At 48.5% G+C, this 11,447-nt stretch overlaps 1 protein-coding gene across 3 annotated transcripts; it reads right to left on the bottom strand.

Moving 5' to 3' along the window:
* Positions 1–6,048: 6,048 nt before the first annotated feature.
* Positions 6,049–10,714, bottom strand: LOC132530664 (granzyme B-like). Of its 3 annotated transcripts, none has more exons than XM_060167984.1 (5): positions 10,639–10,714; positions 7,889–8,036; positions 7,299–7,434; positions 6,842–7,099; positions 6,049–6,192 (listed from the first exon to the last, which is right to left on the bottom strand). In XM_060167984.1, exons 1-5 carry the CDS (start codon positions 10,697–10,699, stop codon positions 6,049–6,051), a joined length of 747 nt encoding a protein of 248 aa, XP_060023967.1. In that variant the 5' UTR covers positions 10,700–10,714. The 3 variants fall into 3 exon arrangements, with proteins under 3 accessions (XP_060023967.1, XP_060023951.1, XP_060023958.1); XM_060167968.1 differs by having other exon boundaries at positions 7,034–7,099; positions 10,639–10,699; XM_060167975.1 differs by lacking the exon at positions 6,842–7,099 and having other exon boundaries at positions 10,639–10,699.
* Positions 10,715–11,447: the final 733 nt, after the last annotated feature.

The raw sequence follows: 11,447 nt of genomic DNA, 5'->3' as shown, positions 1-11,447 counted from the left end.
TTTATCTGTATCTATTGAGATGATCATATGATTTTTATTCTTTGTTTTGTTAATATGGTGTAGGGTTGATTTGCAGATAAGGAACCATCCATCTGTCCCTTGAATAAATCCCACTTGATCTTGGTGTATGATCCTTTTAATGTATTGTTGAAGTTGGTTTGTTAATATTTTATTGAGGATTTTTGCATCTATGTAGGTCAGGGATTTTTCTATTTTTGTATTTCCTTCCTTCCTTCCTTCCTTCCTTCCTTTCTTCCTTCTTTCCTTCCTTCCTCCCTCCCTCCCTCCCTCCCTCTCTCCCTTCCTTCTCTCTCTCTCTTTCTTCTTTCTTTCTTTCCCTCTTTCTTTCTTTCTCTCTCTCTTTCTTTCTTTCTTTCTTTTTTTCCCTCTCTCTCTTTCTTTCTCTTTCTTTCCCTCTCTCTCTCTCTTTTTCTTTCTTTCTTTTTTTCTTTCTTTCTTTCTTTCTTTCTTTCTTTCTTTCTTTCTTTCTTTCTTTCTTTCTTTCTTTCTTTCTTTCTTTCTTTCTTCTTTTGTATTTGTCTGGTTTCAGTATCAGAGTAATGTTATCCTCATGGAATGTTTGTGAGTGTTCCCTCTTCATTATTTTGGAATAGTTGAGGAGGATAGGTGTTAACTCTTTAAATGTTTGGTAGAATTCCCTTGTCAAGCTGTCTGGTTCTGGACTTTTGTTTACTGGGAGATTTTTGATTTCTGAATCAATTTCAATTCTAGTTATCAGCTGTTCAGATGATCTATTTCTTCCTGATTCAGTCTTGGAAGATTGTATGTCTCTAGGAATTCATCCATTTCTTCTAGGTTGTCCCATTTGTTGGCATATAACTTTTTTGCAGTATTCTCTTATGATTGTTTGTATTTCTGTGGTATCAGTTGTAGCTTCACCTATTTCATTTCTTATTTTACTTATTTGGGTTCTCTCCCTTTTTTTCTTAAAAAAAAAGAAAAAAACATGGGCAGTTTTCAGTATGCTACCTTGGTGTGGGGACTGGGAGCAAGTCTGTGCGCTCTTCAAGAGTGGAGTCTAGGGAGAGCCCTCCAGTAAGCCCAATGATTTTTAAACCAGCTAATGGGTCTCACCTTTTCAGTGTCAGACCTCAGGGCTGGGGTGCCTAATATGAAGCTCAAACCCCCTTCTTCACAGTGAGGATCCCTGAGTCTGTGACATCCCCTCATTTTATGGGTCATCACTAGGGATAATGGTCTTGCCTAGATATCATCCCCTCCTCTTCCCAGACTCCCTGTGTGTGTGTATGTGTGCTTTAATAGCCTTGGTTGTAGAAGAGCTATTCTGCTAGTCTTCCAGTTATTCCCAGCAAGAGTTGCTCTATATGTAGTTGTAGTTTTGATGTGTTCTTGGGGGCAGGTGAGCTCGGGGTCTTCCTACTTCACCATCTTGGGTCCACATTTTACACTTTCATTTTTGTTTTTCCCTTCTTGCTTGCAAATGGGGGAATCATCTCCCTTCAGCTTGAAGACTTCTTTTAGTATTTCTTACAGTGCAGGTCTGATGGCAACAAATTCTCTTACCTTTGTTTTTCTGAAAATGTCTTTATTTTGTCTTCATTTTTGAACAATATTTTCACTGGACATAGAATTCTAGGTTGAATTCCAGAAATAGGTTGCTATTTTTTTCTTTCAATCATTTAAAAATGTTATGTCCCTGCCTTCTGACTTCCATTATTTCTGACAAGAAGCTTGTTGTGATTCTTGTTTCCCCTAAAGTAATGTAAGTTCTTTTCCCCTCTGCCTATGGTCAACTGTTTCTCTTTATCTTTGATTTTCATTAATTTGACTATTACATGCTTAGATGTGATTTTCTTTGTCTTACTTGATTAACACAGGTTCATTGAGCCTCTTGACTCTGAATAAGAAATGTAGTCTAGCAATATGCCTCTGGAAAGTAAGGAAACTTTTGTTGAATTTTTTTCATAGTGAAATGTGTTTGTTTGCCAAAAGGGTATTGTGTGGGATACCAAGACAGGAAATAAACCCTGGAAGTTCTGCAAGTCCACAGTGAGTGCTATTGGCAGAAGTATGGTCATGGGCAGGGAAGGCAGAGCCATCCCTGTTCCAATGCACATTCCCAAGAGAAATTAGCAAGAACTTGCATCCCTTTAGATCTCTCGCCCCAGAGCTGGCTTGGCAGTTCTCTCTCCAACCACACTGGGACCTGAGTCTTCTTGTGGGTCTGGAGGGCAGGAGGGGTGATGGGAGAGGGTCTTGGTGAGTAGAGGCATTTCGTTAGAGGTCATTGCGGAGATGTTTTACTGCATTTCATTTTTTATTTCCATTACAGAGATCTTGCTTAAGCAAGGCAAGAATTTTTTCCTTGAAGGTGGGGGACAGAGGATACTTCTAAGGACAAGAAGATTTGAAGGAATCAGCATGTTTCAGGTACTTACCTGCCTCCATCCAAGTGTGCCCATGAGCAGACAGACCAGCTCACCAGGAAGGTGTTTTGAATACTTGTCAGAGAATGGCTGCCACGGGGGCCCAGAGGCTTGCTCTCTGGGGAGGTCAGTGTCTGAGCAGAGGCTCATGTCTTGTCCAGGGATGCCAGGAAGTCATCACAAGGGCAGGGGTTAGAAAACATGGAAGGCCTCTTGCTGGCTTGGCTGTCAGGGAGCCTGGCTCAGTACAGGCTCTGTCCTAACCCTATGGTGCCTCCCATCGGTCACTACAGCCTCCTGGGACTTTGTCTCCCTCATCACTCAAAGGAGAATGAGGGTCTGCAACAAAGATTCTTAAACCTGTTTTAAATCATAAAACCATTTCCTCAAAATAAATGTAATACTTGAGCTGAACATGTATGTGGCTGGGCAACTTTTTAAAATGCTGTGTTTTTTTGTTTCTATATTTTCCTTTTTGTCTTTTTCAATCAAGGAGCCAGGTCCTTAGTATGTCTTAGGGTTTTTTTCAGCTCTAAATCAGAAGCTGTGTGACATCACTGCTCTTCCTTTGTAAAAGTGCCCAGCTCATTAGGAGATTACGCTGCTGCATGCTTTGCGCACAAAAATGGGAAACGGCGTGCTTTTGAGGGTTACGTGATCCCAGGGTATTGACCCCATGGCGCAGAGCAGCATGGTGTGTTTTGGGGGCAGGATGGCACCTGCACAGAGCTGGAACTCACACTCAGCTCCCAGGCAGTGCTGCATAGCAGTGCAAGACCTTGGGTAGATGGCTGCTGGGAGTGTCTGGCGAGGTGAGCCCAGCACAGGGACATCCTTGCTCAGCAAAAAATCACATACTCTACATGTGGCCTCCAAGCCTTTCCTTCCTCAGTCTGAAAAGTCTAGGTCGTCTTGGACTGTATGGATGCAGCAGCAACCGTGATGGCCTAAAGAGCAGAGACGCTTCTCCATTTGTCCAGACCACATGGGCCTCCCTGATTCCAGTTTCATCTGCACAGGCAGGAGCTTGCAGTCATGACAGGGATCATGTTTTTGGTCCATCCAACAGGATGAGCGTGTAGACTCAGATTCTGATTGCCTTCAAACAAATACTTCATATGGGTTTTCCTACCACCTGAATGTGTGCAATGACATTCCTACCCGCTACTTTTAGAGTAAAAGAAATAAGGTTGCCCTTGTTCCTTCTTCCTCCCTCCCTGCTACCTTCTCCCCTAGGGGACAAGGATGCTCCCGTGAGCAGAGCAGGATCTTCACATCTAGAAAACAAATGACTCGTTCTAGAGTCACATGTAATAGCACTTCTACAGAGCGTAACCAGCAATAAAAATAAACACAAATGCTTTATCCCTGTGGACTTCCCACAGGGATAAAGAGATCTAGGCCCCTCAAGTGGAATCATGTGAAGGTGGGAAGGGAGAGAAAAGATTCAGATGAAAGTCAACACTGTCAGTTCCACCCGCGCTCAGATGATAGAACCTGTGTTACCGAGTCCACGCGCGCTCTGCTTGCTGCGTGATGGGCCAATAAATCAGAGGCGAGGTATCGAGGTAAGGGATAGGGCTTTATTCGCAAAGCCGGCAGACCGAGAAGACGGCCGACTAAAGTCTCAAAGCTAACCATCTTGTCTTGGTTTGGATGCCAATTTCTTTTACAGAAGAGAGATGGGAGAGGAGATGAGGAAGTAAGGTAAAAAGGCCATAAGGTTGGCAACTGTCCCCTGGAATGGCCAGCCTTCGGGAGGGGATGTACTAATTTCTTCCCTCGGGGAGGGGATGTGATAATTTCTTCTTTCTTTTTTTTAAAAATAAATTTATTATTTTTTTATTGTTTATTTATTTTCATTCATTCGTTCATTTTTGGCTGCCTTGGGTCTTCGTTGCTGCGCGCAGGCTTTCTCTAGTTGCGGCGAACAGGGGCTATTCTTCGTCGTGGTGCACGGGCTTCTCCTTGCTGTGGCTTCTCTTGTTGTGGAGCATGGGCTCTAGGTGCACGGGCTTCAGTAGTTGTGGCACGTGGGCTCAGTAGTTGTGGCTTGCAGGCTCAGTAGTTGTGGTGCACGGGCTTAGTTGCTCCGCGGCATGTGGGATCTTCCTGGACCAGGGCTCGAACCCGTGTCTCCTGCATTGGCAGGCGGATTCTTAACCACTGTGCCGCCAGGGAAGTCCAATTTCTTCTTTCTTGCAGCCATCCAAAGAAGCCAGCCATCTTCTTTCTTGCAAACATCCTGACAGGGTCAGGATGTTTCCCTAAACAAAGGCACTTTCATTTAACATTCAGGCAGAGAGGCAGGGTTCCCTGAGGCAGGCCATTGTGTAGAGACAGTATCCTTTTAGTGAACAAAAGCAACGGAAAGCAAAGGTTAAAGTAAAAGAAACAGATCCAACATGTAGTCAGATTTGGCTCCTCACCGTTACACCTATCTTATGTCCACCGTACAACCCCAATGTCTGGCACTTAGTAGGTGCTCAATCAGTGCGTGTGTTGATTGGTGAAAAACATTGTGCTTTTCAGTCCTGCTAAAGACAGGAGTCCTTTCTAACTCAAAAGGTCCCGGGTGACCAGCAGGGAATCTCGGCCTAGAGGCCAGCAGTGACTAAAGGGACAGGCTGAAAGGGACTCAGGCTACTGAGTGACCACGTGGCCAGTGGACCCTGAACACATGGCGGGCATTGGGCTGCATGCGGGAATTGAGCTGGCCCTGACCAGGAGGGAGATGGGGCCAAGGGTTCTGGAGAGACATCCCTCACGGGCCCTGCCTGGCGCCAGCACAGGCCTGGTCCCCCTGATACCCCTCTCTGCCAGGGCATGAGCCGGGATGGCATCTCAGTGGTGATGCCCTGCTGGAACCCTAGGGTGCTCAGGGTGTCCTGGGTGGGAAGGCTATGAGGAAGGGGTCAGCTCAGATCAGTGTGGTCTGGAGGGGACAGGAGTCGGTGGACTCTGAGAACTCATGGTGGTGAGCAGGGATGGACAAGAGGCAGCCTGGGCACTGGAGGCAGAGCTGGTCCGCGAGCTCCAAGGAGGGCTGGGAGGACACTCAGCCTAGGTGAGAATGAGGAGCTTCTCACGAGACCCACCCCTGCTCTGCGCCGGCCTCCCTGGCTGTGGGAGAGAAACGTCTGCTCAGGAAGGCGCCTCCCCTCCCCAGTGGTGGGGCTCTGTCCCGGAGCTGCAGCCCCAGGCTGCGCCTGCTTTGTGTCCAGGACCCACGGTGTGATCCCCTCCTCTCCGCCACGTAACACAGGGCCAGGAGCCAAGAAGCTCACCCTGAGCCCCAGGACCAGAGAGGTTCATGTTTTCTCCTGATGGTGCTCAGCGGCAGCCCTGGAAGGAGGGCAGGCCCTGAAAGACAGGTGTGGGTATGCAGGACCTGGGTAACAGCTTTGCATGGGGTTTACGGGAAGAGATGGTGGGAGGGGGAAGAGGTGGAAGCAGAAAACTGCAAAATTTGGTCGTTGGCTTTCGAAACATAGAGTGGGTGCCTATGAAGAAGGGTCAATGAGTAAACAAGAAGCCAGCCCTTCGCGCTCAGCTGAGAGACATTTATTCAGCTGCTGATACCCCCAGCCCCCCAGTGTAATTCTGGATCAGTTCCAGGGAAGAAGGTCTGGTTCCACAGTCAGAGGCTTTTCATGGTTTTCTTTATCCAGGGCAGGAAACTTGAGACTTTGGTGCAGGCCCGTGGAGGTGACCCATTTTTTTGTCCATAGGAGACAATGCCCTGGGCCACATTGTTACACACCAGAGGGCCCCCGGAGTCCCCCTGAGGACAGAGAAGGGGAAGCACTGAGCCAGGTCTCCTCCTGGTCCTGCCTCCCTGCCGTCCCAAGCCCCCTCTCGGGGAAGGCCACCTTGCATGGCCTCCAGGTAGGAGGTCAGAGGGCAGGGCAGGCCCCCGTGGTCCCCTCGGCTGCCAAGCCCTGACCCTGGACATTGTCACTGCTTCACTTCACCAGGTGGCAGCACCCTCTCCTCCCCCAGGTCTCAGATCCTTTCTCTATCAAGACGCTGTGGGACTGTGGGCTCCAAGCTGCTGTTCAGGGACATGGAAGCAGGTTGGTGGGCTGACACTCAACAGGGAGGATGAGCTCATTAAGCCAGGTGGGTTCTGAGGAGGCACCTGCTTTTAACTACCACACACTCAGGAAGCCCAGTTTTCTAACACCTGTGCCTCAGTGTGTTGCAAATTCCCGCTCTGAAGGAGCACCAGGTTTAGATTCCCCATAGGTCTTTTGTAGACTTGCAGGGGCCCTAGGCACTCCCAGCTCTGGCTGTTCCCCCTTCTCTTCCTGGAGAGAAAGGTCCCAGCTTAGAGGGTGGGGCAGTTCCCACACTGCTTGGGTCCCCGGGTCCCAGATCTTCTACAAACACGTGTCTCCCCAGAGCCAGGCAAGGTAGGTGGTCATTCTCACCTTAAAGGAAGCTTTGTTTTCCTTCGGGTCCCCCACACACAGCTGAATGGCATTGTTGTAATAATTGTGTAAGTAGAGTTCACACTTTTGATCCTTCTGTATGGTCAGCTTTACCTCCTGCAGTGTGTCTGAGTACGTGCCCAGAGCGACCTGCCCCCAGCCGGCTACACTGCACACCCGTCCTGGCTTCACCCGGGCCTTGCCCCTGGGCAGGCTGAGGGGTCTCACGGCTGCAGTCTGCTTGACCTTTCTCTCCAGCTGATGGGAAGAGGCAAGAGAGCGCAGCTCAGCCAGTGGTCCCCGGGCCTGGACATGGCAATGATGCTGCCGTGTCTTCCCTCTCACCTGAGCCACAGGGACTGGTCAGGCAGCCAGATGGGAGGGAGGAAAGGGATGCATGGCAGTGGGAGGGGAAATGATCTGTTTCCAGGAGGGCAGGAGAAGCAAGGAGGTTTACCTTTAGTAACATGATGTCATTGGAGTAGTTCTTTTCATTATAGCCTGGGTGGGGGATGGCTCTTCTCACCGGGATGACCTGCTGGGTCCTCTCCCGATCCTTGATGTTGTGGGCCCCCAGGGTGACGTTGACTGAGCTGCACAGACAGCAAAGCAGGAGGTGGAGTCACAGGAGATACAGCCCAGGAGCCGAAGGGCAGGTGACACCAGGGCCGGGCTGCAGCTGAGGGGAAATGCAGGCAACAGGAGGGCCCCGGGGGCTGGACTGTCTGTGCCCTCTGTTTGTTGGCAGCCAAGGTCGGATTCTGGAGCCAGTGGTAAGGGCACAGTGGTTCCCAAGTGTCAGCCCCAGGAAAACATGTGAAATTGCATTAGTTTGTATTCTGATACCAAGGCATGCCCTATCTCTAGTCTCTCTTACTTCAGCAATGCCTCTGACACTGACCTGCCCCTCCCCGCTGCCCTCTTTCTCACCCTCTCAGGAGCCCTCCCAGCTCATGTGTTCCTAGGAGGCTGGTTGCTTCCAGAGAAAAAGGCAGGGCTCCCTGTCAGGGGTTTTCAGGAGGGTGCGGGCTACTTCCGGCTCCTCACCTTCCCCAGCAGTGAGCGGCTGTCAGCACAAAGTCCTGTCGAATCAGGAACCCACCGCACCTTTTTTGATCATCCTGGTCCCAGATCTGAAGAAATGCCATGTAGGGGCGGGAGTGGGGCTTGACCTCATGGCCCCCGATGATCTCCCCTGAAGGAAAAGACTGTTCTGCTTGTGTGCAACCACTGACTGCACCTGGCAGGCATTGGCTTGAAGCTCAGAACTGCTGGGCACTGCAGGTCCAGCCTGGCCTGAGGTTGGCAGTGTGAGGGGCCTCAACATCCTCTTCTAGAAAAGGGAAGAGCAGCAGTCTGGGTCTGTGAAACTGTCTTCCACACAGAGTTGGAGGTGAGCATACCTGTCTTAGGTACAGCAAAGTCCTAGAGGCTTCTGAACATTCCTCTCCCGACTATGCTTTGTTTTAATGAGTTTCTAAAGGCCCTGTCATCCCGTGATGTCTAGGATAGCCTAGCTTTCCAGTGCTCAGGGCTTTAGAGTAGAGATCTAGATGTCATCATAGCCTATTTCCCAGGGCCTGACATACAGTAAGTGCCCAATAAGTATTCGTTGGCTACATGAAGGAATGACCACACCCCTGTCCACCCCCCACCGACACACACACAAAATGGGCCTCTGGAAGGGGGTTGTTGGTAGGGCCAATGCTGGTGGGATTCTGGAAAGGAGAGAAGTTCTGGTCTGCCCAACAGTGGCTTCATCCTTGAAAGAGGGGAGCCAGTAATGGCTTAGGAAGAAAAGCAGATTAAAGATCTAAATGTAAGGCCAGAAACTATCCAACTCTTAGAGGAAAACATCGGCAGAACACTCTACGACATAAATCGCAGTAAGATCCTTTTTGACCCACCTCCTAGGGAAATGGAAATAAAAACAAAAATAAACAAATGGGACCTACTGAAACTTAAAAACTTTTACACAACAAAGGAAACTATAAACAAGATGAAAAGACAACCCTCTGAATGGGAGAAAATATTTGGAAACGAATCAACGGATAAAAGATTAACCTCCAAAATTTATAAGCAGCTCATGCAGCTTAATAACAAAAAAACAAACAACCCAATCCAAAAATTGGCAGAAGACCTAAATAGACATTTCTCCAAAGAAAATATACAGATTGTCAACAAACATGTGAAAGAATGCTCAACATCATTAATTATTAGAGAAATGCAAATCAAAACTACAATGAGATATCATCTCACACAGGTCAGAATGGCCATCATCAAAAAATCTACAAACAATAAATGCTGGAGAGGGTGTGGAGAAAAGGGAACCCTCTTGCACTGTTGGTGGGAATGTAAATTGATACAGCCACTATGGAGAACAGTATGGAGGTTCCTTACAAAACTACAAATAGAACTACCATACGACCCAGCAATCCCACTACTGGGCATATAACCTGAGTAAACCATAATTCAAAAAGAGTCATGGGGCTTCCCTGGTGGCACAGTGGTTGAGAGTCCACCTGCCGATGCAGGGGACACGGGTTCGTGCCCTGGTCCGGGAAGATCCCACATGCCACGGAGCGGCTGGGCCCGTGAGCCATGGCCTCTGAGCCTGCACGTCCGGAGCCTGTGCTCTGCAACGGGAGAAGCCACAACAGTGAGAGGCCCATGTACTGCAAAAAAAAAAAAAAAAAGAGTCGTGTACCAAAATGTTCATTGCAGCACTATTTACAATAGCCAGGACATGGAAGCAACCTAAGTGTCCATCAATAGAGGAATGAATAAAGAAGATGTGGCACATATATACAATGGAATATTACTCAGCCATAAAAAGAAATGAAATTGAGTTATTTGTAGTGAGGTGGATGGACTTAGAGTCTGTCATACAGAGTGAAGTAAGTCAGAAAGAGAAAAACAAATACCGTATGCTAACACATATATATGGAATCTAAGAAAAAAAAAAGTCATGAAGAACCTAGGGGTAAGACGGGAATAAAGACACAGACCTACTAGAGAATGGACTTGAGGACACAGGGAGGGGGAAGGGTAAGCTGTGACAAAGTGAGAGAGTGGCATGGACATATATACACTACCAAATGTAAAATAGATAGCTAGTGGGAAGCAGCCGCATAGCACAGGGAGATCAGCTTGGTGCTTTCTGACCACCTAGAGGGGTGGGATAGGGAGGGTGGGAGGGAGGGAGACGCAAGAGGGAAGAGATATGGGAACATACGTATATGTATAACTGATTCACTTTGTTATAAAGCAGAAACTAACACACCACTGTAAAGCAATTACACTCCAATAAAGATGTTAAAAAAAAATAAGAAAGAAAAGGAAAGCAGAGGTGAGGAAAGGGACTGAGGAGCCTGGGGACTGAGCAAAGGCAACAGCACCAACTCTGAGGTCTGCTGAGCAGTTGCTGAGGGAGCACCTGTCTCATCCTAGACGCAGAAGCCAGGCCCACTCTGCCCTGTTCAGGGGAATTGATTATTTTCTCTTTTCCAGTTTCCGACCCTCTTCCATCACTTCTAGGAAAGTTCGACTTTCCACACAGCAAATGTAGGGCTGGAGGAGGGGATAGTACCCACTGGCTTTTCTTGAGAACAACCTTTGCTCTGTCACTCCTGCTGGAGGCGTATCCAGCATCATACTTGGGGGTATGAGGTGGGACGGGAGCTGGTGTTCAGAATGTTCCCAGTGGATAGAGGGATCAGGGGTGTGCAGAAGGGGCAGGTGATCGGTGCCAACTGGGGTAAGAGGTTGGGCCTCTGAGGGTGGGGATGGTCACTCACCAGCCTTTGCCCTGGGGGGCAGTGAAAAGGCCAACAGGAGCAGGAACAGGAGTGGCTGCATCTTCCCAGGAAGGCTGCCCAGGTCAGAGCTGCTGGTGTTTCCTCCTTGCTTTCTTTTTAGCCCCCCCAGGAGAGGAAGGAGGTCCAAGTGGGCTCAGTGACCTCTTGTTCCCCTCTGGTTTTGTGGTGCTTCATCCTAGAAGGCTTTCTACGGAAGCTGCCTCGCCCCCACTCCGTCTACCTGATGACGTTCTCTGGGTGGTTGTGTGAGAAACATGTAGTGACCACATGGGTACCCACAGATGATGACTCAGCGCAGACCACTTGTTCCAGCCTAGAGCAGGAAACCAAGAATACAGGGCGGGGACTGTAGGATGTGGTATCGCCCAGTAGAGGTCCTGGAGCCCAGAAACCTGAGTCATCAGTGGTTGAACCACCAAGGCCTCATTTCCATGCTGCTGAGTCCACAGGATGATTTCTTTAGCTGATGTGAGTTTAGGCTCTTCTCTATGCTATGATCAGACATACTGCACATGTGTCTCCTTCCCTTAGAGAGCTGACTGTCTGGTGGAAGAGAAAGAAACATCTGTGACCAGATTGCAACTCGGGAAGGGCTTGGTTGAGGGACGCACAGGACAATAACAGAGCATGGCCACCATGTACTAAATCTATATAGGCACCCATTCATCACCTTAACTTCCCTTCTAGAGGACTTTTAACATCTTTTATTTTTTTTAATTACAAATGCTCAGAGTGATAGAGTCCATCTCTCTTGTTAATGTTTGGAAACAAACGTTCTGCACTTGACA

The sequence above is a fragment of the Lagenorhynchus albirostris genome, chromosome 1 (genome assembly GCF_949774975.1).
Source record: "Lagenorhynchus albirostris chromosome 1, mLagAlb1.1, whole genome shotgun sequence".
NCBI lineage: Eukaryota > Metazoa > Chordata > Mammalia > Artiodactyla > Delphinidae > Lagenorhynchus > Lagenorhynchus albirostris.
Note: the sequence above shows the minus strand (reverse complement) of the source record. Positions and strands in the feature narration are given on the sequence as shown.

Excerpts from the sequence above, each read along its gene's own strand:
- LOC132530664 (XM_060167984.1), bottom strand. The coding sequence starts at position 10,699 with ATGCAGCCACTCCTGTTCCTGCTCCTGTTGGCCTTTTCACTGCCCCCC. Across the intron at positions 8,037-10,638 it reads GCCCCCCAGGGCAAAGGCTG|GGGAGATCATCGGGGGCCAT; the intron begins GTGAGTGACCAT and ends CTTTTCCTTCAG. Across the intron at positions 6,193-6,841 it reads AAAACAAAGCTTCCTTTAAG|GGGGACTCCGGGGGCCCTCT; the intron begins GTGAGAATGACC and ends CTCTGTCCTCAG.